General features: G+C 48.4%; 1 protein-coding gene across 9 annotated transcripts in view; it reads left to right on the top strand.

Annotated features, from left to right (window-relative positions):
* Cac (calcium voltage-gated channel subunit cacophony) overlaps positions 1–24669 on the top strand; it is a 906370-nt gene that overhangs the window by 858193 nt on the left and 23508 nt on the right. For 8 of the 9 annotated variants that reach the window (XM_077679772.1, XM_077679785.1, XM_077679758.1 and 5 more), the window contains 10 exons: positions 5952–6035; positions 6272–6388; positions 9534–9599; positions 11637–11728; positions 16979–17129; positions 19204–19331; positions 19406–19502; positions 20116–20221; positions 22010–22114; positions 23336–23445. In XM_077679772.1, coding sequence (XP_077535898.1) covers positions 5952–6035; positions 6272–6388; positions 9534–9599; positions 11637–11728; positions 16979–17129; positions 19204–19331; positions 19406–19502; positions 20116–20221; positions 22010–22114; positions 23336–23445 — 1056 coding nt within the window. Of the gene's footprint in view, positions 1–2046; positions 2158–5951; positions 6036–6271; positions 6389–9533; positions 9600–11636; positions 11729–16978; positions 17130–19203; positions 19332–19405; positions 19503–20115; positions 20222–22009; positions 22115–23335; positions 23446–24669 lie in introns of all 9 variants that reach the window. The other variant, XM_077679745.1, reaches the window with a different exon arrangement.

Genomic DNA, 24669 nt, shown 5'->3' with positions numbered 1-24669 from the left:
GCCTGCTGTTGACCCTGGCAGCACGCCGCTGCCTTCCCAGGTGGTGTCCGCGTGCACGCGGCGCCGTGCGGTCGTGCTGCCAGTTGCATTTTGCCACCCATGGTTGCGCGGGGTCAGTGCTGCTGCGGTGCCCCCTTGTACTCCTCTGGCGAACGCATTCGAGCCCGGCGGCGGCACTGGCCCCGCGGAGCGACGCCGACATAGGTCAAAGCAGGTCTGGAGCTGAAACCGGCGGCGGAAAAGCAGCCCGATGCGCTCATGTGCTACGCGAGGGCGACCAACCTGCCAACCGCCCTCGTGGTGTCGTCTTACCAAAAGAAAGCGGAAAAAAGAACGATACTTGAGCTAGCTTCCCTTGAACGAGGGTGCAATTTGCTGCATGTGACATGGTGAAAGTGTGACATGGGTTTGTGCTAGCAGCATTGTAAGCATCTTCTAGGACCTCGACGCTTGGCCCGCAGAGGGCCCCGTCAGGAGTGGCGTCTCTACCTGTCCTACGTGTACACCGCCCCACCCTACCCCGTCCATGCTTCACCCCTTTCTGCCCTCTTTCGTTCTCACACGGAGCCGGTAGTGTTTAGTTCCCTTCGTGTTTCCGCTTCTTTTCGTTCTCCCTGAGTTCGCGTACGTTCTCCGTTTCCCCAGAGTCTTGAAGACCCCAGCGCGGACCAAGGATACCTGAGGGCTACTTAGTCTTCCCCGTACTGTGCCTCCTCCTGCCAGCGAGCACCGCGTGATGCCGCTGGCAGGCGCCGCAGGGGGGCTTCCCCGTAGAGCGTTCAGCGTCGCGTCGGAAGTACGCGCGGCAGAGTGGGATACGGCCCCTTGTCCCCGGGTCTGTTAGGCGCCCTTTGTTCTGCTCTCCTGGGACCCCTTTTACTGCCTGCCCGTGTCCTGCACGCCAGACTGCATGCCGAGCATCTTCAGCACCTGCTGCCGTGTGGAGCACCCGCGACGAGTCGCCGGACGCTTGCCTGCCGCCCTGCTCGTCTCTTGGGCATGACCGCTGCACGTTACTGCTGCCGCCGTTTCGAAATGGCTCTTGGGGAGCGCCGCTATGCCGGCGAGGTTCCGAAGCGCCCCTTGGGTCCGTCCCCTGACAACGGCGCTCGCAGGAAGGTCTCGACGATGGCGCACAACGTGGTGGCTCCAGGAGCGTGACGTTTCGAAAGACTCTCTGCTTGAGCTGCTGGCCGCTGCTCGCTGCGGCTGCCCGTCGATGTACCTTGAGCTGCCTTTCGCCCTCGCGGCCGTTCCTAAGCGTTTGCTGCCCGAGTGTGTAAAAGGGGCAAAGCTCTAGCTGGGAGTGAGAACGGAGCATACAGCGCTCTCCATACCTGGTTATTCTACGGGCCATCCTAAAAACACTCTTTTTCGGATTCATTAGAACCACGTTTTGCCACCCTTGTTAGATCGCGTCAGGCGTAATTTGGTTGCTTGCGAAGTAGACGCGAGTGAGGCACGTTATCTTGCGCTGTTTTCAATGCCTGGTCGATATGACCGAAAAGAAAGCTCGTTAATCGTTTCTACGGTGTTAAGATTTTCTGTGTCTCTCAAGCCACTGTTGTGTTAGAACGAACAGACTAAGGGTACTCTTATACTAAGCAGTGGACACAACTTTAGGCCATCAGGGGACGTTCGGCTGGAACGGGTACTGTTGCGGGAAACAAGCCACGTCTTTTCCCAGTTGCACGATCATTCGGATTTCATCGTTAGGCTTTGTCAAAGAAAGGCAACTGGCGAAATGGAAGATACGCTGTCTTCACACAGAATGCTTTTTCGTCAGGCAGTGCCCGCGAGGTCAAAGGATATTCCTAGCAGCGCTGCTTGGTTAGCTGAATGAACAAGTGCACGCCAGGCGGGTACCTGCGAGCGAGACAGGAGCCAAGGGGCGTTTCACGGAGAACCTGGGGTGAGCGCTGCCTCCTCCTTTTCCCTAGGGCGGGGAAGAGGCAGCGCCGGACAGGGATTTTTTTCGCGCTCCTCCTCGGTGGCTCATTACCGTCCTTCTGGTTTCTTCCCCTCCCTCCTCTGGTGGACCTCTAGTTCCATTATGCCAGCGATTTATATTCCGACATACTAAGCTACTTAAACATGGCCTTCACTATCCTTTTCCTGCTGGAATGTATATTCAAGTTCATGGCTTATGGATGCAAGGTTTGGGAAAATTATATTTTTTCATCTTTTCGTTCTGTTTCGTTCCTGGTTTTTCTGCTGTGGTGACTGAGAGTGTGCGCAGCTAGAGGAACTCGCAGCTTCTCTGTACCGCCGCTCTTTTCGTTCCTTCTGTTTCCTGTCCGCCTGCCAACCTGCCCGTGGCATAAAGCGCTAACCTTGCTAGGAAGAACCGCCGCTAGCATGTCACCCATCGCCCCAACACATCCGACCCCCATCACGCGGCAAATCGGGGACACAGAGAGCGCTACGCTGTTTGGCACGGCGTGATAACGGGCTGACGCCACAGAGGGCCGCAACACTAAAGAAATATTCGACCATTGACCCGATCGTAATTAACTAGCATGTTGCGTCTGGTCTTCTTCACTTAGCGAAGCGTCAGATGAAACGTCTAACCGTGCCCTCCTCACCTGAAAATGCCGTTACTGGGATCATGCAGAATTACACTGCTTGGTGCCTTACAGCGTGCCTTAGTTTGCTTAATAACGACAGGTAAGAAACCACGCGCTGAACATCAGCACAAGCTTCAGATAATTCCTATATTCATGGCGTTTGGCTTGGCTTTTGCCATTCTGTTAAATGATTACTGAGAGCAAGCTACGCTCATTAATCGTCGCCCAGCAACAGAGCTAGCTGGCTGTTACAGTCACAACTACTGCTGCTCTTCAGGGTGCTCTGTGGCGAAATCGCTATTTTACACCTTCATAAAGCAGTGAGTATTTCGCAGTATACCCGTTTCTCAGCGCCGTTTTCAGAGCGCACTGCAGTGTTGAGTAAACATTAAGCATCCCGCTGTGCTAAATTCATATCTCCTAGCAAGGTTACTTAACTCGGCGGTGACAGATTGCTGCTGCAGAAGTTCGGATTATTCCAGCGCGTCTTGATATCAAAGCAGAGGGCAAAGAATGCTCCCGGGCCACATTTTATACTAATTTGTTATGTACATAAATTGCTCGGTGAGAAGGTGCTCTGTTCGGGTGTCGCAGGCAACGGCTCCTGGGTGTAGAGTTTCCTTCTTTTTTAATTTTTAGCATTTCGCAATAATAGTGGCACTCGTGTTTGTATATATCGTTTGAAACTAAAGTAACTAGTAATTCGCTGGACCTGACGTCTATAGCGTGCATAACAAATATTAAACAATTGCCGTGGAGCCGTCACTCATGTATTATATCAAAAGCAAGTGTTTTTTTCAAAGTTACACTGAAATAAAATAGGCGCAAACAATGCACGTACGGTGAGTCTTGAGCCAGCCTCAGAAAGAGATCAACGCACAACTCATCTTTTTCCATTCTTCGCTTTCATGAGTGATAGGAGCAGAGCGTTACGGTGGCTGCCACGGCTTGTGTTGGCTCACGTTAACGCTATATAGCGAAGATTGCAAATCGTGAATTTTTCTCATTACACCCACATATCCGAGTGTCTACAAATAAAGTTAAAATTGAACATTTAAAAGCAAGACAATTCTTGCGTTAGCAGGGGAGACTATTTGTAAGTATTTGTGCTCAATTGCGTGTTAGTGAGGACCGGACATCTTCCCCTCTTTTTCTGCTGATGTGTTTGGAGCGCTAAACCTGACTTCCAGGTTTTAGGTGCGAGTGGGTGGTACCATTAGGCGGGAATTAAATACGAACGGCGGTACTCGTGGCCCTCGTGGCTTTCGCTACAGGATGCGCCATCTGACTGCACTGACGGGAAACAGAGGCACTTGAACGTTCGGACCATTTTTCGGTTCCTCAATGTTTCACCTCAACGGCGGAGCGCTGGAGGCCGCGCTTAGTTCTTGAAATAGTTCAACAGTGAACTATTCTAGTTTACTATATTGCAGGAAAAGAGCTAAGCGAACGGCTACCTTCTTTTCCTGGTTCCTTTCTTGTAGTTGTTGCCGCCCAGATTGATCTATCACGATAAAATATAACCTGCACTACACGACAAGCTACATAATTATCGATAACGTTCACAGACATTAGATATTAGATACTACCAGCACTGCGCCATTGGGTGCAATGCAATACGCGATCTTGCACTTGGCGCTCGACTAAGGATCCTCGCGGACAAGCGCAGATGTAGCTTGCGGTTTTTTTCTACCCCCCCGGGACGAACGAAGGGGTCGGAGGCAGACAAAAAATGCCGAGCTGGTAGTGTACGATGGCAACCGGGAACCCAAATTCCGCGAACAGATTCAGCCAGTGTGGGCCAAATCGAACACGCACCTTACGCAGCCGATGCTTGGTTTCGAATATGTGACGGCTCAAGGAACAGATATGCTTGCCCAGATGTAAATATGCTTGGAGTACTTCGCTCTTGTTCCCCTGTGTATTTTTTCTTCTTTTACACTACGCATTCTTAGCCCCATTACAAAGGAAGAAAAAAAATGATCCCTTAGAAGCCAATATCCACGTATACACGCCGTAAACTTTCATCTCGTTTACGGCTTACGTGGAAATTATGTTTTTTTTTGTATGGTGTGGATTTTTTTTATGGAGTGCACATATCTAAAAGGAGACAATGGCTTTAGCACAACTCATGAAAACATAAATCGAGCGAAAAGCGTTTTTAATTTGGTCCCATGCGACTGCGCTTGGCGTGAACGGTAGGGAAGGACATCTAATTCGCCACTCATTGGGTGTTTAGATGTTGAGTGTTCTCACACGTGGAAATGTCGCGTAGTCACGCCAGAGGAGCGTATCTCGCCGGGAGTGGTTGCCCACTTTGCGTTTGGGCACAGGCAGAGGAGTCAAAGCGCGTGCACAACGTGCACATCTCCGATAGTCGCAAGCGTAACCGGTCGCCTTCGAGCGTTGACCAAGAAATAAGGCGCCTTGATGACATCAAGGAACAGGCTTCAACAAAGCGTGCCGAAAACAGATGATAGGGTTCTAAGAAATGATGGGCGAGTGCGTTGTCGTCGTCTGCTTTCGTGACAGAACTTGACCAATCTTCTCTTTTCATCTCTTGTTGCGCTAATCCTTAGCGCTAAAAACGGAACCCAATGTTCTGCTTTGTCTCATACGCGCCACTGCTTCTGCGTTCCCTGTGACCTCGGTACAAGGCGTGTGAGCAAGCTGCGACTCGTGAAGAGGGCAAGGTGGGCAGAGGGGCAAACTTCTGGATTTCGTTTTGTTGAGAGAATCTTCGGACAGGCTGGACTTGCAAGTTTAAGGTGCGCGGGGGAACTATCTACCGATACACCCAGGAGCCGGGGAATGCGACTGAATCAATGGCTTGTAATGGCCATATGTGGCAGTATACAGGATGTCGGTCACCTTCGAGCATCGGTTATTCTGCCAGGATTAGCGAGGATTGTGCGTGAGTGGAGGTGAGACCAGTGTCTTTATCTTTGAAAGAGCGCACTTGAAATCAAACCGTTGCACATGCAGCAAAAACACACGCGAGAAACCAAGAGTTGCTCTGCAGCTGTTGGGTTCTCAGTATGTTTAGGGCTCTAGGAATCGGCTTAACTTTTAATGACTGCAATACCTTTGTTCAATTCGAGTGCAATGGGTAGCTTTCTTGCCATCAAAAATTAATGATACAGTGCTGTTGTGATTAAAAAAAAAGTGCTGTTATCACTTGCATGACTTCTGTATGCTATCCCAATGAGCTCTTAAAATGCAACTTTTAACTCACACAGTTTCAAAGTTGGTGTGCCCCTCTCTCAAAGTTAAATCTTATCTCGATATGGGTGCGGTGCATGTGTGCATGCTGCATTTGTTATTCTATTTGGAGCCTGAAACTTACTGACGATCACACTTGTCCTGTCGTTTTTCCCAAACAAGAATTTCTTCAAGAATCCGTGGCACACCTTTGATTTCATCACTGTTATCGGAAGCATCATCGACGTTCTAGTAATGGAGACGGGGGTGAGTATCACTGCTTTCAAAAACGCCGTCCGCCGTCTGCATATAGCATCGTTCACTTTCCTTGCTGAATTATTTATCAGACGGGTTAGTCATAGACCTAAGCGCTCGTGAAGCAAGTACTGTGGCTTCTTGATGCAACGGTTTTTATAAGCCGCGTTGTTGTGCATTTGGGAGTGCGCAATCCCTTTCCAGCAATTACAGTTGTCGCATCATTTCCTCTCTCTCTTTTTTTACAGTTGAACTTTTTTAGCGTGGGGTTCTTGAGGCTATTTCGAGCAGCCCGCCTGATTAAGCTTCTCAGGCAGGGCTACACCATACGAATTCTCCTTTGGACATTCATTCAGTCTTTCAAAGTAAGTTGGCGTTTTTTATACTGTGTGTTCATTTACAGAATAGAGTATTTTTGGCCGAAGCTGTAGGAGCAGCTCTTCCGTCATCTGCCCTCCACCTGGCGGCAGTGTCGGATACAAAGTTGTTGCCGCGACAAGTTGTGTCCGAAAAAGGCTGTGCTCGCAAACCTATAGAAAAATGAGTTCCCCCTTTTTCGCTGCTCGAATGCAAGCCTGTGCACCTTTAAGGGTTGCGTAAAAAAAGTTCGTGGCTCAAAGAAGAAAACAGTCGTAACTACAATCAATGCCACTACTCACGATACATTACGCACTATGGCACACTGCTACATTGGTTTAGACGTTTGTCTGTGCTGTTTACTATAGTTTATTCCATGCGATGAAATAATAACCGTCAACGTGGTCCTTTGATATACAATGTAGCACATTGAACTGACGTGCCTACGGGGCCTAGCTTTAACAATTTGCTCGGCTATTTTTCTTACATGACAAAACTACACTTACACAGGGCGTTTTAGCGTAAGTACTCTTCGAAATCGAACAGTTGGGATGGGAAAGTAGTCTGCGCAATCAGGCCATTTAGGAGGGCAGAACAGTAGAAACTGGTCGGGTCGGCCACAAGTAGCAAGAAAATATACTAAACCTTTGTAATATGTCTTGTAATTGTCGTATCTGTGCTTATGTGAAGTTAGGCAGAAAGATTTACTTCGCGCAAATATTTCCACCACGCAGGGAGCCGACCAGACTGTGACGTGGCTAAATGTACTCTCACATAAGGAGGGGTGCATTCTTTGTTATGCTTTGCGATTCCAGCTCTTAGATAGTTTTAGTTTGCTTCCGGAAAAATCAAACCGCTACTAACTGAAATGACTTTCGTAACTTCGAGCACTTATGGACAGCATCAAGCCCTACTTTCGCTCGCGGGGCGCTTCATTACCTCCGTTCCAGTGAATGTGCTAGTAGCGCCAGCAAAGCTTTAGCTACAAGCTAACTGATACACCCGTTGTCTGTCATTTTTATTGTTGTTATTTATAGTTTAGAGCGCATGCTGGGCTCATTCATGGCTCTGAAACACTCGTTCAGAACGTTACGGCCTATTACGCCCATCGACGTCGAATCTTCGTACTCTTCCTTAGCTTAAAGCGCACCATTTCAGGCTGAGTTCCGTTTAGATCACATGTATCTCGTGTTAGGAGGCTCTTTTCGCCTGCAGCAGTAAAAATAGTTGATAGCAAACTATAAAAACGACTAGACAGACTGCACACGACAATCTTTTAATCTAATCGAGCAGTGCTGCTGTTTATTTGTGAAAGCATAGCTTTCACATCGCATCGAAATTTCCAAGTGAAAAAGAAGCGCAATGCTTGCAGAACCACTCCTTAGCAGCGCTTGTTCAATGCCTGTTTAAAGGGCCCCTGCAACAATTTTTTTTTTCACTTTTTTAACCATCTGAAACGTATTTACAACATGGTGAACAAGGCAATCCAGTCCTTAGATTAGTGGGCCATGAAATATCCGAAACACAAGGCCATTAAATATCCGAAACACAAGTTACTGCCCTAAGCACATCAGATAACTTAATAAGCTGGTTCGGAACATTTTTTTTTCTCTCTCTCTTTCCCGGTGTTTTTCGAAGACAGGGCATTCTTCGCGTGCTTACGTGCCGTCCCACACGCAAAAACACCGCTACTGGCCGGTTTCCTCTCCGCTGCAGTAAACAAAGCATGCCACGGCTGCTTTAAAAAAAAGTTGTAATGAAAGCAAGTCCGAGAGAACTAAAGGTATCTGTTGCGGCGAGCATCGCGGAGTGCCATTGTGCGCTGGCGATAACTACGGCTTTCGCAGTGCTTCCAGACATTAAAAGAGGGGTGAAACCGTTTGTCAGCACTGCTGCAGAGACCCTCTAAGTAAAGAAATAACTCCTTTGTAAGCACCCTTTAATAATCTCCAAGCTGAAGTCTTTGTGAAAAAGAGCGAGCCAGATGTTCCCGCATACCAAACGTGCTTCCTTTCTGCCATTGCAAAGTGGATGCCCCAAAAATACGGCTTGAAGGCTATCTAGCTAGCAAGTTTTGATTAGCTGGTTCATTAGCGCAGGTGAGGCTTTTTCCGAGAGCTCACTCGCTGCAATAGCATAACGAGCAGGTATAATTTATTCTGACCAAGGGCATTATTTTTATCGACTCCAGCTGTCTCCACTGAAGCACGATGGGTTAGCATACGGGGAGTGCATGATAGCGTGCACTTTCTCTCTAACCCCGTCTTTCTCCCTTATTCTTGCTCGTTGTGGTGAAAGCTATGAAGGTAGGGCTCAATTAAGACTCTCACTCAAGACGTATTTGCGCTTTCTACAAGCCCTAAAACTGAACTAGTCCACGGTCGGACCACAGTGGAGTGACACTGCCGGCGCTAAACAAAGTCATTGAAGTCCATTTGCTGACGCTCCTGTCTGTTCGTATTTGGGTGTGCACAGCTTTCGTGACATCTTCAGATTCAATGTTCGCAGTATATCTGTTAAGGTGGCACCTCCATTGACTGATATCTCGCTGTTCTGCGCTCATAATTGTAATTTGGAAACTTAGTCACCAGAAACGGCGGTTTTGTTGCTACCACAGCTATTTCTAAGGATTTCCCGGCTTTACATGGTCGTAAATAAAGTCACACTCACTCAACGTACAGCGGCATCTGTTCAGCTGGCACCAAAAACAGTTGATTTGGTCACAGCCTGGTCACTTTGAAATGGGGATTTTCATGTTTGTTTGTTGTTGTTTTTTTTTCAAAACGATTGACATTCTGAGCAGCCAGCACTTTGAAAAGCACGCGAGCTAGATATATACAGAAGCAAAATCTGCCTGTCTGCAGTAGCCAGCACGATACCACGGTTTCTGCGGTCGCCAAGGTTTTGCGCTATGGCTATTTTACATTACGTGATAATGTAAGCTAAGACAGCAGCTGTCTTCAATGCGAATGCCTTTGAAATTGCTACAGGGTTACCCGCTTGTTGTGTTAGGTCTTTGCTAACGAACTAACGTATGCGGTGTGTGCCAACTGTTTGCGGGTGTTGTCAGATTGGTTCCGTTTCTTCCTGTTGACGAAGCCGGTTTTGACGCGTGTTTCTCATTCTCGCATTCTTCCATTTTTCTTGTCGTAGGCTTTGCCTTACGTTTGCTTGCTCATAGCGATGCTCTTCTTCATCTACGCCATAATCGGCATGCAGGTAAGCAGGATTTTCGCATTCTACACACCGTTTATTTTCCTTGTTTACTGATAGGTTACCAACGTTAACTGTTATGTATTGCGGGGCGGGAGGACCGTAATTTTGGCCACATTTAAATGTTAGTTCAAATTGTGTACTGGAACGACGTGTATTGTGCTCTTAAATTGTCTTTGTCCTAAAGTGTCGTTGTGCAGCGAACACTGTATCTTGTCTGCTCATTGCATGTGGCAGCGCTAGAAACAGAGGCCAGTAAAGAAGAAACAATGTAATTGCCTACTGCCTGATTACGTCCTTTTCTTGAAGAAACAATGTTTTTGCCTACTGCCTAATTACGTCCTTTTCTTTATTGTGGTTATATTCTAGTTTACATGCCAAATTTACTTGTCGGCAACTTCGCACAAGTGATTTCTCACCCAGAGGGCGACGAGAAGTGACATATGGAAGCTATTTATTGTTGGAACTACGTGCATCTGCTGTGTTAGGAATAACCCACGCTAACGCTTGCTAACATGCCCCGCTGGCGTCTTCCCTTCTTGCTTCGACAGCGAGCTGCAAGGTGCAGTGCGATTGTCAGGATTGCTTGCTTTCATTCTTCCGACGGAAATGTCATCTGATGCTATTTTTGCCATCATGCGTACTCGCGTAGGGCACTAGCAATCCTGTGAGACGGCTTTGTAATGTTAAAAAGGGGGGAATCTTCTCAGTCAACGTGAGCAGTTTGACTGCTGAACGTTGAAGGCATTTTTAGCCGATCACTTTCAGCGAAACACAACTTCGCTACTTTGCTGGGTAGTTCTGTAGTTTATGCGAATAAATATAATGAAACTTCATGGGAACTGTAAATATGCACAAAAACCGACATATGCCATTAGGGCTTCCGTAACCATCTATGTCCCTGACTCCGCATCTTGCGCGGTCTGAAATCTGGAGTGGGGTCGTGGGGAGAAAAAAAGCAATGGGCATTAACTGGAAAATCGTACGCCAAGCGAGACCACCGAGAGAGCCGGAGATGAACTTCGGAGATAAACGCACGAGACTAGACAAATGAAGCCTACACGTGCATAAAATCACGAAAAATATTCCATAGCTGCTGTCAATCGCCAGCCCGTGTAAAATGATCCATTATTTGCTGCCAAGTCTTCGCGGTTACTACGAACCAACCCGCATGTGCGTCAAAGAAAGTCACGGATAGACAGTCCTAGCCGAATTCTCTGTGTTGGCGTAGCCTCAACAGAGTTGCAATTGTTCTTTCCATTCGGCTTAGGTCAGGAAAATTGAACATAGTTTGTCGGTGTGCAGCGGAGGCCATCGCTTACTTGAAAGTGTGCCTACCTAAAGAGCAGCCTCTGAGGGACCAACCGTGTTTCTGCGGTTGAACCTGTGTCGACCGACCATACGTGGTGCGACTGCGATGGCTCTTCAACACTATGCAGCGTGGCGAGGAAAACTGAAGTGTGCACGAGCGTCCGGAAACCGCAGCGACGGTGGCAGTTTGGGGGCGGGGGCGTGTGTGTTGTTTACAAGCTGCCGAGCAGCCGTGGCCGACCAGCAGCCATGGCGCGGGCCACGGCTGCGCGCGGGTCTTCCCACCCGGCGGCGCGTGAGCGCGGTGCCCGAATCTCTTGTGACGGTCGTGTTCTGGTTTTGACCCGTGCCTTGCAGGTTTTCGGCAATATCAGATTTGACCCTGACACAGAGATCAATCGGCACAACAATTTTCAGTCCTTCTTTCAGTCCTTAATACTGTTGTTTCGGTGAGTTCCACCCCCTGGCGGCAGTGCACACCGATGGCGGCCTTAGCTAGAGCCTCGGGAGCGGCTGGGCCGGCCATGCAGCACGGTCCGACCGCATAGCAGCGTAGCGCCCTAGAGGAGCACGCCAGCCGCCCACGGGAGGCACCACGTAGGGTTCTGCATTGTCCGGCGCCGTGGCGCGCGTCGGCGTAGCGTTTTCCCCCTTCTGTCCTCACCTTCCCTTTGAACCCGACCCGAATCCCGTCGCGGGTTCCTCCGTGATGCTGTTGTGTCTTTTGCCCAGGTCTTTGGAAATATTATGCTGGCGTCGGACAGTCAAATAACAAGGCACAATAACTTCCGAACTTTCTTTCAAGGTCTAATGCTTCTGTTCAGGCAAGTGAAATCCTAACCTAAGCACATGCCGCCTACAAAGGGCCTACCACGCCTTTGCTGTGCACAGCTCTTTCTTTTTTTTTGCCCACGCGTGCCGTTCAAAGATCCTCATGTTTGGGCCCTCTCAATTTCCTTGCATTCCTGTGCCATTGTTTTGTGTGTGCGCGCCCTCAGTTTTCTCTTTTCTGTATATAATTTCATTTCAATGCGCTCTACCCAAGACACCAGCCGGCTGCTCCGTGAAGGAAGGGCTTGCATGGCACCTTCCGTACGAACGTCACTGTTTCGCGAGAGGAACGCCTTTTCTTTCCCCCTTCTTGTTCAATTGGCTGCTCGCACAAGCGCTCCAGAGCCATCGCCGAGCCCTTCCGCGTCAGACGTGAACCTCGTGTCCCACGAGCTTGCAGACGTAACCTCTGTCAGCTTCCAGGATCGATTGCGCTACAGAGACTGCTTTGTAATCCGAGGAAGCTCGCCCTTACAGGTACCGCAACCGTCAATCAGCCTGTTTCAAACCACAGTCTAGTATGCGTACATGCTTTCCACGTTTTTTATCCAAAGACTCTGTCCCGAATTCCTGCGCCCCTATGAAGATTGTAGTGCGAACCACTGTCCCACGCCACTGGTTCCCACTCGCGAAAGGAGCGATCCGTGAACATTCTCCGACGGCCGCTGGCGACCTCATGTATAGCGTCCACTGCGGCGCACATTCTTCTCTCACGCGACACCGGTTCTTATTGCTTGCCACAGGTCAGTGCGAGCCAGGCCGTTCAAGCCTAATAACAGCATTAAATGGACGTGCTTATTTCACATGCCAACCAATTCGCGCGCTTTGAGAGCCGTCGACGTAAATAGCAAATTAAATCGCCCGGTATTTCTTCAGTAACTGCCAAGAAAGAACTCAGAGGCAAGCAACTCCAAAACTCAAGCTTAATTTCCAACGCTTAGATTCAACGCTTGCGCCATGAGGAGTAGATTTGGTGGGCTCCTTTTAGGCTACTTCAAGCTTTTTAATGTGCACATACCGTGCCGATAAGTAAAAGAAAACGTTTAGCTCTGAAAAGACGAGGACACAGAGATAGAAGAGAGCTATGTTCGTCTTTTTAGCAGTAAACATTTTTATTCAGCATGAGCCAACTCGCCCCAAGTTAACGCCACGTAGTTTGACGCTTTTTTTTTCTTCGGAAATACAACCATCGCGGCTCATAATCCAAACCCATGACACAATGTTGTCCCCAGCACCGGGATGCCTTGCCCAATACACCGCCACGGTTAATGGCAGGCACTGCAGCCTTTGCAAATACTGCTGCCCTTAGCTAAAGGTCCTGAATCCGCGATAATTGAACACTGAGGAATTGCTAACCGTGTAACTATATGCACTACTCGAGCTGATGATAACATAAATGAACACGTATTCCTCAGCCTGACCGCGTGCCCGTAACACGGCGCATGCGTGCTCGACAAGGGTTGTAATAAGAAGGCCACTGGCTACCTGCGCCAGAGCTGGAACAAAATAGAAGTCTTCTACCAAGAAAATCTGAAGAACTTTTGAAATTTGAATAATTTTGAAAAAAAGGAATGTATTTTTTTCACTTGAATTAGCACGCTCACACTCATTGGGTAATTAACACGTTTGCGCTGACACATACTCTTAAGAACTCCCGTGGGGTTCCTCCACCACAACGCACCTGAATGACTAGTCACTGTGATAAAATTAGCCACGTAGGCCAGTGACGAATCATTGCATTTTGTATTGCGTTATGTCACAGCACGGCTGAAGATGAAAAAAATACTTATTTAAAAAATGAAAGGATACAGTCAGCCCTTGACCGACGTCCTACGGGCGAAAAGGAAAGCGAAATGTTCATAGGGCAAAGCATTGTTTAAATGCAGCACGCGGGCTCTCTCATCCAGGTGTAGCGGAAAATACTGTCGCAGTATTGTTTCTGGTTGTCTGGCTCGGAAGTGGGGTGTAGCCCATTCTGCAAGTCCACCGATCGACCTGCGGGTGGTGGCCAGTCAAGGGGTTGTTTGCGCAAGCGAGGCCTTGGCAGGGGCGCAGCTTTGCATTGTGACAAAACAGGCAGACGCACAGCATGCATTCTTCTTATGGTATTTGGAGAAAGAAAATATTACGGCTGATGGGTGTGTGATGACACATCCCCGTTCCCCCGCACAAGGAGAGGGAGGATCATGATGTCGTGATGACGATGTGCTGTACGTACAACCTTTGTCAAAATTTTGTGGGCCAACCCTAAGTCTTCTCGACCACACAGAATTCAAAGAATCGGCTTTACCTTTAAACGTGACAAAATATTTTAAGGCGGTAATAAAGAAAGGTGGTTTCCCTAGCTTTCCGGCATAAAAAGTTTCAACCTTGCTCGGGACGAAAGCTTGTACATTGAATTTTTTGGAACCTGCGCGTTTCCGGCTTGGCCCACAAAATTTTGACAAAGACTGTACATACGCAAGCGTAATTGCTCGCTAGCATCCAGGCGTACGTCATGTTTCATGATAAAAAGCGACAAAATAGGGTACAACGGATGCGTACTTTACTTTCCATAGAGTATACGGAGTAGCTCTACTGCTCAAGCGCCTGCTTCTTGTCGCGCTCCTTCAAATAATAGCAAAATTACTTTAATCTTTTCTCACTCAGATTCGCGTGCGCAGCTTTGGTCGAAGTACTTAGATTAAGCCTGACTATGGCGCCCAAGCGCACATACCTTTGTAACTGCCGTCCTTGAAGGCCAGCGGCGTTCGAGATGTTCACCGGATGGCTCCTCTAGCGGCTCCGTTCGGTCGCGCGTGGGAACCTGGCTCGGCACGTCGGCCGCGGACCCCTCAGTCGTCCAGCGCCCTCCTCGCTGTAGGATCCGCACTGTCCACGCCGCTGAGTCCCAGGACATCTCAAGCCGGGCCACCGTTCGCTCGTGGAAGCGACGAAGCGCGCGCTTCCGGGAGGGCAGCCCGTGTACAACGGGCCCCTCTTGAGATGTCCACCCAGCAGGCGCATTTAGGCTGGGACTCCGCGAGTGAGCGGTGCGCCCACGGGCTGCGTTAGTTGCACTAGGCTCCCTAGGATGAGGTCTGTTTCTGACGGCCTTCGACACCGCTTGGGCTTTGCTGCGCATGCCTTCTGCTTCATGCCTGGCTCTTGGCTGTACACTGCACCCTGCTTCGCATGAACCACGCACACGGCTTATGCACCCATGCACAACGCTTAGGGGGGACATTCTCGCGCAAGCCCCTCAGGGGAAGGAGGTGGCCTTTCTGCAGCCATAACATTTGCCATTCGCAAACGTTATCTAGTGCTTTCAGCTTTGAGTTAGCCGCCTGGCATGGGAATGGCCCCCTGGATATGCTTCTGCACTGCATACTTGCCACTTAGGGTACTAACGTATTAACACGCATATCCATTACTCGTAATGGCTATAAGCAAGACGTAGTTGTGCATACTGTGGCACTGAACATTTATTTTGCTTTCGTGTCTTTTAAAAAAAAAAATGATTTTTTTTTTCGTGTATCAGAAGGGGATGTTCACATTGTTCCCCTTAATCTGTCTAGTGAAGTGCGTCACGCTTCACATTCTTTAAGGAAATTTCGGCCAGTTTTCAGATTATGTGCGTGGGGCAACATGCCTTACGTTGACAGTTATCAGCTATCATAGTATCGATGAACCACTAATAAAAAATAGGCGGGAGGGTGGGGGGAGGCAATTGTGACCATTAGGTGGATACTGTTTTCACTGTGAGCTCAGCCAACACTTAAGAAAGGCAGGGCAATCAGCTCGCTTATTCATTGTTGTTATCAATTGCACTTTTGGGTCCCGTGTTGCGGAGAAGAGTGTAAAGCGTAAAAAAGTGCCTCAAAGGCGACTTTGTTGGCATTGTTTTGTCTATATCGCGTTCATTTTCTTTTTTCTTTTGTCGAGCATGCAGTTTATCCGACAGATGAAGTAACTCAGAACTGCGAAGTGCAACCAGGGCACAGATAGGTCAAACTTTTGAGGGAGTTAACCAGAACGCGGCTGGAACTTGAGAAATCCCGCTACAAAGGAGTCGATCGTGCAACGCGAGAAGCTGATGTTCTTGCGACTTGCTTATACTGAGCAGTTGTGCACGGTAGACTGGCGGCAATCAAGTGGCAATGAACTAGGCGCACTGTGGTTGAAATGAGACAACTATTAGTGACAGAAAAATTCACGAAGACCGTAGGCTATCAATCGCCAAAAGTGTTGGCTAAAACCATTCGGCCTTGAAGATGGCATGACATTTTAAGGACATTCATGAAATGGGTACTGCTAGCAAGTACTTTTTTTGCAAGCTTTCTAGGAGCTTAGAAGATTGTGATTGATGAGCCGAATAAAATGTTCATAGATCCTGTACTTGGTATTAAGAACCTCCACGGTGTCATTAACAGACATGTGTCTGTGTGAACGCACACACATGGCGAAGGCCGCGCTAAAAGCTAGAAGGACCAAACAGGGTAAATCTTACGGTAACATTGATCCGGAAAGAAAAGCTTTGTGTCGTGTGGCGGTAATGCCTCCGGGCTTCAAATGGGCAACAGTAAAGACAGTATCCACACGTAACTGGTAACATTACATGACCACAGCTATAGCAATAAGCCTAATTGATGCATGTTGCACAACTGCGTTGCCACAGCGCCTATGCAGGAGTACACGTGGACATTGTGACACCATTCACTTGCAGTTCTGCTTAAGCAAAAATACTTAAACAACCAGTGCTTACACGTTATAAGCGTACTGTACACTTGTGCCTCACTTTTGAAGAACTCCGAACTTGCCATTGCATTGTAACTCCGAAAGAACTTGCTTTGGTGTGCTCACGTGACAAATTGGCGCACTAGTCCGCAGTTAGTGTCAGCTGTAGCTTGGTGTTAGTAGTGTCTTCCTTTCAAAAAACCCGCGTTTTATGCCGGTGCTGCAGTCATGCATGTGAGCCCCAAGGATAGTAATACGCATAAGCTTTGTAGGCAGGCATAATTGCGTAACCGTGTGGTCCTTCTAACGATGGTTTAAACAATATTAGTAGTACGTAAAGTTCTCGCTGACTGCGATGAACAAAATGTGACTACCACGCACAAGGGACTGGGACATCTCAGTCTCGTGCTTTGAGCGTCAAGTGTTGTTCAGGGGGTCCCATAGCAGCACCGGCGCCTGTTTCTTAGCGGTCCTTCAGCACGCCTTCTAGCGAGTTAACGCATGTTTTGCCGGCGTTGCGTGTCCAGATGCGCCACCGGCGAAGCGTGGCAAGCTATTATGATGGCTTGCGTAAAGGGTCGCCAGTGCGATCCCCTGTCGAAGAAGGAGAAACCCGAGTGCGGCAGCAACATGGCCTATGCCTACTTTGTCAGCTTCATCTTCTTCTGCTCTTTCTTGGTGAGTCCTCAGTTTTCGCAATAATCCGATACCTTACTCGAAACAAAAACAAGGGAAGAAAACCTTATACGCGGGACTTAAAATGAAACCATAGAAATGAAAGCAAGACAAAAGACAAAAAAGAAAAACCAGTACTCCTCGGGTGCATTCGGGCAAAGGGGAAAAGTAACACAATATGTCGCGTGTCGCTTCGTGGTGGGGGTGTGCGTCTCAGCTTGTTACCCATATTTTGCTTCGACAGTGAGAATATCGTCAGGGTCCCTTATTTCAGCTGAGCACGCAGTGGTGACGATATATAGTGCAGGACAAATTTGACAGCACAATGACTACTTTGCCGAGAAAAATGGCCTGACGCGCCCTCAGCCTGGCCACAGGTACATACATGGAAGCATCACCTCTGCGAAAGGTGAAAAGAACATCCCACCGTGAGGAGAATGATCACCGGAACCATACTATCGACTGACACCAAGTAGCCACAGCGGAAGGGGCAGTTGTAACGCGATATTCCGTTCCAAGATAGGTACAAGCGCGGCACTTCCGGAGCAATGCAGCACGCTAATTAAACGGTGCGGTATATTGCGCCCCACCTCTTATCAACAGAAAAGATACTAAACAATCTTTATTTACGACAGTAATGGGCATAATTGAGCTAAGTGAACATTTTACACACAAAAAAAATCGCGGGCCTCGAAAAAAAAAATTGGCACTGCTGGAGCTCGAACTCAGAGCGTTCGCTCTTAAACCTACTATTCTACCCATAGGCTATTAAGGCTTTTTTTATTGCCTGTATTCGGTAAAACCCAACACATCACAGATCAACAGTGTCAATGACCATACAACAACGTGGTGAGGCTGCCCGACTGAGGGCTAGTGATGTCCTTTAAAATTCCTTCAATGACGTACGCTTCTCTATTTTTGGCAGCCACACAGGCGAGATCTCTCGAGATTTAATAATTTGCACAAAGCGACCTACGCTTTCTTTGAAATACTGCTTTGCAGAGCGGGCATCGACGTCGCTGTACAGCCTTGCTGTGCGTAAGTGCCATATGCTGCGGAGGCCCATCGCCATGACTAATTCATACGGCATTCTATCCTCTTTTTCTACGGAGAGATCCCTTATGCCATGAGGGTGTGGAGGGAAGTCTTTGCAAAGTGTCCGCTGTATAACATCCCAAAAATATACGCCCTCCAAACAATGCAAAAAAAAACATGGTATATCGTCTCCGGGGATTTGCAGATTTAAAAATTTGTCCCCCATACTTACATGGAAGAAAGGGGGCTTTTTGTGCCATGGAGGCTATTGAGGCCGAACAGCGGGGATCTTGTAGAACTTACTCAAAAGAATAGAAGGTGCGTTTCAAGCGAACCAGTAGATGGCCCTGGGTGCGCGCAGGAAATGCCGGGCTTGTACCTATCACGTAACGGAATGTCGCATCACTGACGTTGGTGGCTTGCCTGCAGGTTCAAAACCAACATTTATTTTATTTGGGCGCGGTAGTCAGACACTCACACGTACTGTACACCGTTTTTGTTCGTGTTGAAGCCGGTGATAATAATCATAATAATAATTGTTGTAGTAGTAACAGTAAAAGAACTGCCACCAATTATGTGAAATATTTGTAACAACCCCATCCAAGTACCCTTAAATCTGCCCCTATTCCCCCGTGCGTTGTCAGCCGCAAAAAGAAAAGGCCTTTCCTGAGTCCTGGGAGGCCACTTTGAACGATCAAGTGAAATGTCCTGCAAACAGTACGCTCAAACCTACCCCGCAGCACATCGTCTGGAGCGTCGTAATGCCATTCTGCTCTTTCTGGACACTTCATTGTGGAAAACACCGAGTACTTGTCGTGTTAACGCCACTGCGCTTTCAGGCACACTTCAGTGCGACTTGGAGTGAAAGCAAATATATCATTTTTCTCTACTGACTCAAAATAGCAAAGTACGAATTTAGATCCACGCGGTGTGGACCTAGTTCTGAATGCAAGGTTACGGTATCGCGTTCTCTCACGGCTTATCTGCTGCCCTGTAAGTGCTGCAGGCACACTTACGAAGAGCGTGCGCGGCGTTGTTTCAGATGCTCAACCTGTTCGTCGCCGTCATTATGGACAATTTCGACTACCTGACGCGCGATTCATCCATTCTCGGGGCCCACCACTTAGACGAGTTTATACGGGTCTGGGCCGAGTACGACCCGAACGCCACGTGAGTTGTCGCGTCTTGGTCGCGCTGCTCCCTGCGTCCTCGCTGCTCACTGATTGATGCACGTTGTTTCCCAGGGGCTACATTCACTATACGGAAATGTACGATATGCTACGCAACATGGACCCTCCCCTGGGTTTCGGGAACAAGTGCCCTTACCGACTGGCGTACAAGGTGAGAGCCGGGAATGCCTGCGTCTGACGGCAGCCACAACCTTACGTCCTGTCTCGTACTCCGGGTGTATTGGAGTGAAGCTTAGAGAAAGGCCCGTTCCATCATGTTTACTATTACGAGGGTCTGCAACCAAATAGGTTCAGCATGTACAGTCTTTGTCATTAGTTTCTAGGCCAAGTCAAACATTTCTGGGCCACGAAGCATTCGCATCGCAATGTTAACATTCAAGGGTTACTGAAATATTTTGGGAGAGAGAGAAAAAAATTATTTCGCCAGCTTTCCAGCTGGCATAAAGCATCGAAGTTTCAACGGGGAGGTGAGCTGGTGTGTTGCTCTTGCGGTACATCGACTTTTGGCATGGCCTATGAACTTTTGACAAGGATTGCACGTCGTGCATCGTCCACACCGCGGACAGAACTGTCCTTGTGAGTGTGTGCTCTGAAAATGCGTCACCACCGCTGTATTTCGTTAATTGAAAGACCAATGAAGAAAGCAAGCCTGCATTTTCGCCTGCAGGAAAATGGCCGTGCTGGCTGTCACATTCAAAGTAGCCAATCAGCATCTAATTGCTACAGTCGTTGCTCATTGCACCATTGCATTCTCCTGTTTTCAGAAATTGATTCGTATGAACATGCCTGTGACTGAAGAAGGAAAAGTGAACTTCAGCACTACACTGTTTGCACTTATTCGGGAAAATCTGAGCATCAAAATGAGACCAGGTAAGGGCGTTGGCTATCAAGAACCGCGTAATCTCTTCTTCGTCAGTCTTCTTTTTCCTCGCCTCTTAGGTAAACTTGTCGAGTGCCTGATTTTTAGCTCAAACTTTTCCCTTCCTCATTTCCTTTCCGTCAAGCAAATACATTCACGAGCAATGAGATGTAGTAGCCAATGTCTGTACAACGCGATAGGATTATCTATACAACGCTATAGGATGAGTTCCCCAGGAATCTGGTCGAGCACACAACACGCCTTGATTTCTTACGAGGGATACGAACTGCGATTTTTCTGGTCAAATGAATACCGACTGTGTGCATTTTTACGACGGAGCTGTGTAGCATAACTCCCCCACTTTTTTTTTGTGCCCGTGGGACGAGAAAAGCCACACGTTCTCTCACCTCCCGCGCCGTTTTTCTCTTCAAGTGCCGTGGCAGAGCGCAGGTGTCTTACCGCCGCACTGCATGCACACCCTATCCTTTCGGCCACCTTTCGCCTCCAACGCTTCACACTTTAATATACTATGGCGGGCATTGCCCTTGTAAAAACGTCTTCCCGGCAATATGCATTTGTGTTTAGATGTGAAGCCGACCTTAGGGAAATCGGTGTATACTTGGTTTTTGTAAGCTGGCTTTCCCACAAGTGGTGTTGCACAGTGAAGCCTATTCACAATCCCGCTGATCGCTTCCCCGGCGCGACGGCGCGTTTTGGGCGGGAGTTCGCGACCAACCAATAACCCACAAACAGCTCCGCTGTACATCCACCTTCACAGAAGGGAATGGCACTGATTTTCTTTTTATTTTTTATGCTATTTTCCTCTTTATGCCTCGCCATGCTTAACAACTGTCAATGGCATAGAGATTTTGGCGTACGAACGCACCCCATGCGGTCTCAATTCGTCCGCAGTTCTCAACTACGAAACGGGTCATAGCCCGCCCCGCAGGTATAGCTTCGACGCGCAAAACACAACTCTGAACGTACACTCTTTTCAATGAAGACAACAGTGTACGTTCTGAAATGTCGATAGCACGGATCCAATCGTTTCTGCCCCAACGGGGTGTGAAATTAACGTCGTTTTAAAACTGCGATTAATGGAATTTTAACACACCCAGCTTCATAAAATTTGGTGTATTACAGAGTACAGCAACGGGTGACGGTAAATACAAATTTTCCAGCCCGATGACCCAATTCTTAGTACCGTGAAGAAGCCACTAAGCGTAAATAGGTACCCACCGGTATACCATTTACTGCCATGGCGGCTGGGCGATTTCGGTGCATATTTCCCACTAGGCAACTGCCTGTAACTTCACGCGCCTCTCTGGAAATTCCCTGATCCGGAAAGGTTGGGCGATAACTTGTATTTTGCAAGAATTCCAGCTTTCGGAAGCATTTGCCTCAATCTAGATGTGTCGGTTTTGTTCCTTTCGTTTAAAGAAACAATGACAATCCTAAAAGCAGGGCGACTCCCTAATAAATGTGGACGGTAAGTTTAATATTGCGCAAACTACACGAACTACTGGCACCGCTAAACGCAGAGTTGATAACACAGTGTCATTTTAAATGTCACTGCTGAGCTCAACAGCGTACATGTCTAGCTGAATTTGCCTTTTAAAAAGCGATGTCAGACGTTGCTGCAGTTCGCTAAAGAATGCTAGCGTGTTAAAAACGTTAGGTTTCACTACTTCTCCACGTCTGCGCGTACTTGGGGAAGAACATGCGGGGCAACTTGAATACCAAAATGTCGAAGAGCGTGCAATGCTCCGCTCAATGGTTCGTTCGCTTGACTCTTGCAGCAGAGGAAATGGACCAGGCAGACAAGGAGCTCAAGGAGACCATCCGGAAGTTGTGGCCGCTGCACGCGCGCAAAGTCACGGACAAATTCATGCCGCCTGATTCTGGTAAATTGCCCGGTTGAGTGAATTTCAACTGCGCATGCTGTCGCAGCGCAGTGATGCTGACGGGGTGCGCTGAGTCAGGCTGGATGAATGAACAACTTTATATTACCCAAGGTTGGTTAGGGAAGGTAGGAGGTGGGAGTTCTCTTCAACCCTCTCCCGTCAGACGGCGACCAAAAGTCATTGGGTTCTGGCGGCGTCTTCGGCCGTCTGGACTGCTCGGAGCTGGACGAGCGGGTCGGAACTGAGCACTAAAGTTTCCCACTGCTCTGGCGTAGTTTGTTTATTGCGGGTGGATTTGCTCAAATGTCGTATAGCGCGGGGTAGTATTAACTGTTAAGTTGCTTCCCAAACCAACTGTACAACCGTTGGTTTGGGTAACAACTTGATTGAAGGAGACGCCACGCGACTCATTTGCATCTGTTCAAAGTACTGTGCGCCGACGGATATCTGATCCTGCCCAAACGGTATTGGGCGATTATTTCCCTGTACGCCACCATGCGGTCCCGACCGTCCAGGGGGAGCGACAGCTCAGATGTTTCCGGGCGTTCTCGGAAGCTAAGGCCTCGAGCCGCCTCGTGAGCTTTGTCGTTCCCTGGAAGTGCAGAGTGTGCAGGCGCCCGTACAATTTGGACCCCTCTTATTTTTTTTTCCCTTTAAAACCTTTGAGTATTTCTTGGGCCTCGGGTCAGATCTTGAATGCTCTCCAGTTGGAGACCGGAAACTAAAAACATTTTACCCGCGTAGTTGGAATGAACGCCGTCAGTGTTTGGTCTCTTCCGTCCTTTGTAACTTGGCACCTGTATTGTGGTATGCACAACCAAAGGCTCGTTATTACCAATAAGGAATCTTTCAAAAACGTTTTTACGTCTTTGTTCGTTACTCATAAAGCAAATGGGTGCGACGAAGAGGCTTCGCAGTGAGAACTATCTAAAGTACTCCTTACGCTTGAAAAATAATTCAAAGGTAAATTAATAAAACTCATATTTTTTAAATTAAGCCCTCTCTGCCACAAGAATGCACGACTTCAGCCCCGTAACGAAACGCAGAAAACATTGCGCGCTCGTTATCATACGGCAGGACAAAGCTTCCTTGTGTCTCTGCCTATAGTGACAGCTATAGTGGCTGCCCATGTTTGTGCAGGCGTCCAATGCTGGCTTGGGGGTCGCTGCACTGGCTTTTGCTCACCGCGCTTTCCTCCTCCTGTTCTCTTCTTTTTTTCAGAATTGGAAGAAGGCAGGCTAACTGTCGGCAAAATCTATGGTGGTCTCCTAATTCTCGAAAACTGGAGAACCACCAGATTCGGACAAGCTCCTGGAGCAGGAAGCCTTACGGTGAGGGAGGTCCCTTAGCACTCAGAACAGTGCGGTCTTTGATCGTTCGACGCAGACTCTGAATAATATAATTAAAAACTACACTCTTAGGCAGTTCCATGGTTCAGCTTCACCGCAATACGCTTGATTGACCACTTCATGCCGCCAACAAAGCAAATTCGGTGAATGACAGCAATGCACGTACCATTTGACTCAAAAAAGTGATCTGCGCTGTGGCACTACGCAATGCAGAACGTCATGCTTGCACTGACTGATGTTAGAGCGCGGGCGAACTTTTGGGTCAAATCAAATGCTCGGCATCGTCATTGGCCGAAATGTATTGTTGGCTGCACGGATTGGTCAACTGAGTGCGTAGCGGTGAAGCTGAACCACAGGACTGCCTTAAGGTGTATACCGAGATGTGCGTAGAAGAGCATAATAGCCCATGGTTAGCCTTCCTCTTTTTTTTTTCGTTGAGTGTCTGTGGGCACATGTAAAAACTTAATTTGACGTTCTTTCGATAATATAAGCGTGGGAAAAATTAATTACATACTGACCGAAATTATGTGCATGTGTTCGGACCACGATCTTTTCTGTAAGTTTTTATGCGCTGGGTTCCTATTCTTTGCACCGTATCCATAATTGTGCCCACCATATCTATGTGAATGCACCGTTCTATACTTTCAGTGCTCGAACTAATTTCCCAGTTTGATCAAGCCTATAAAGCTTTGCTGTTCTGTCCTTTCTACCATCAGTAATGGGTTTTTATTCACCGACTGCCTAAGTAAATACGGTGAGATTAGCTTCCGGCTATGATAAACCACCCCCATGTGACTGACTTCAAGCGCGGATGACGTTGTCTTGAAGAAATGAAATGCAGTTACTGCAACGTGAGCAGCCGTGCGCCGAGGGAACGACGCCGTTTTTACTCTGCCCAGTTGCAGTGTGCGACAGGCCGGCCAGGGAACCTGCCTCTAAGGACGCCCCTGCCAATTGCGACCTAACATATAGACGCCACACATTGAAAAAAAAAAGAGAGAGAGACCGCCTTTTCTGAGTATTCTCGCTAGCCTGCCATAGGAGCCGGGAAATTCGGAGCTTGGCGAGCGTGCCGGGATTAGGCGCCAGACCCAGCGGGCGCGGCGGGAGGCTCCTTGGCTGGCCGCCGGCGGGAGTGGCGGCGCCAGCAGCCGACGCAGCAGCAGGCAGCTCCCGCGAGCGTCGGTCGCCATCAGCGGCAGAGGA

Source organism: Haemaphysalis longicornis, unplaced genomic scaffold, assembly GCF_048455015.1.
Source record: "Haemaphysalis longicornis isolate Haplotype H1 unplaced genomic scaffold, Haemaphysalis longicornis Haplotype H1 scaffold_1, whole genome shotgun sequence".
Classification (NCBI taxonomy): domain Eukaryota; kingdom Metazoa; phylum Arthropoda; class Arachnida; order Ixodida; family Ixodidae; genus Haemaphysalis; species Haemaphysalis longicornis.
Note: the sequence above shows the minus strand (reverse complement) of the source record. Positions and strands in the feature narration are given on the sequence as shown.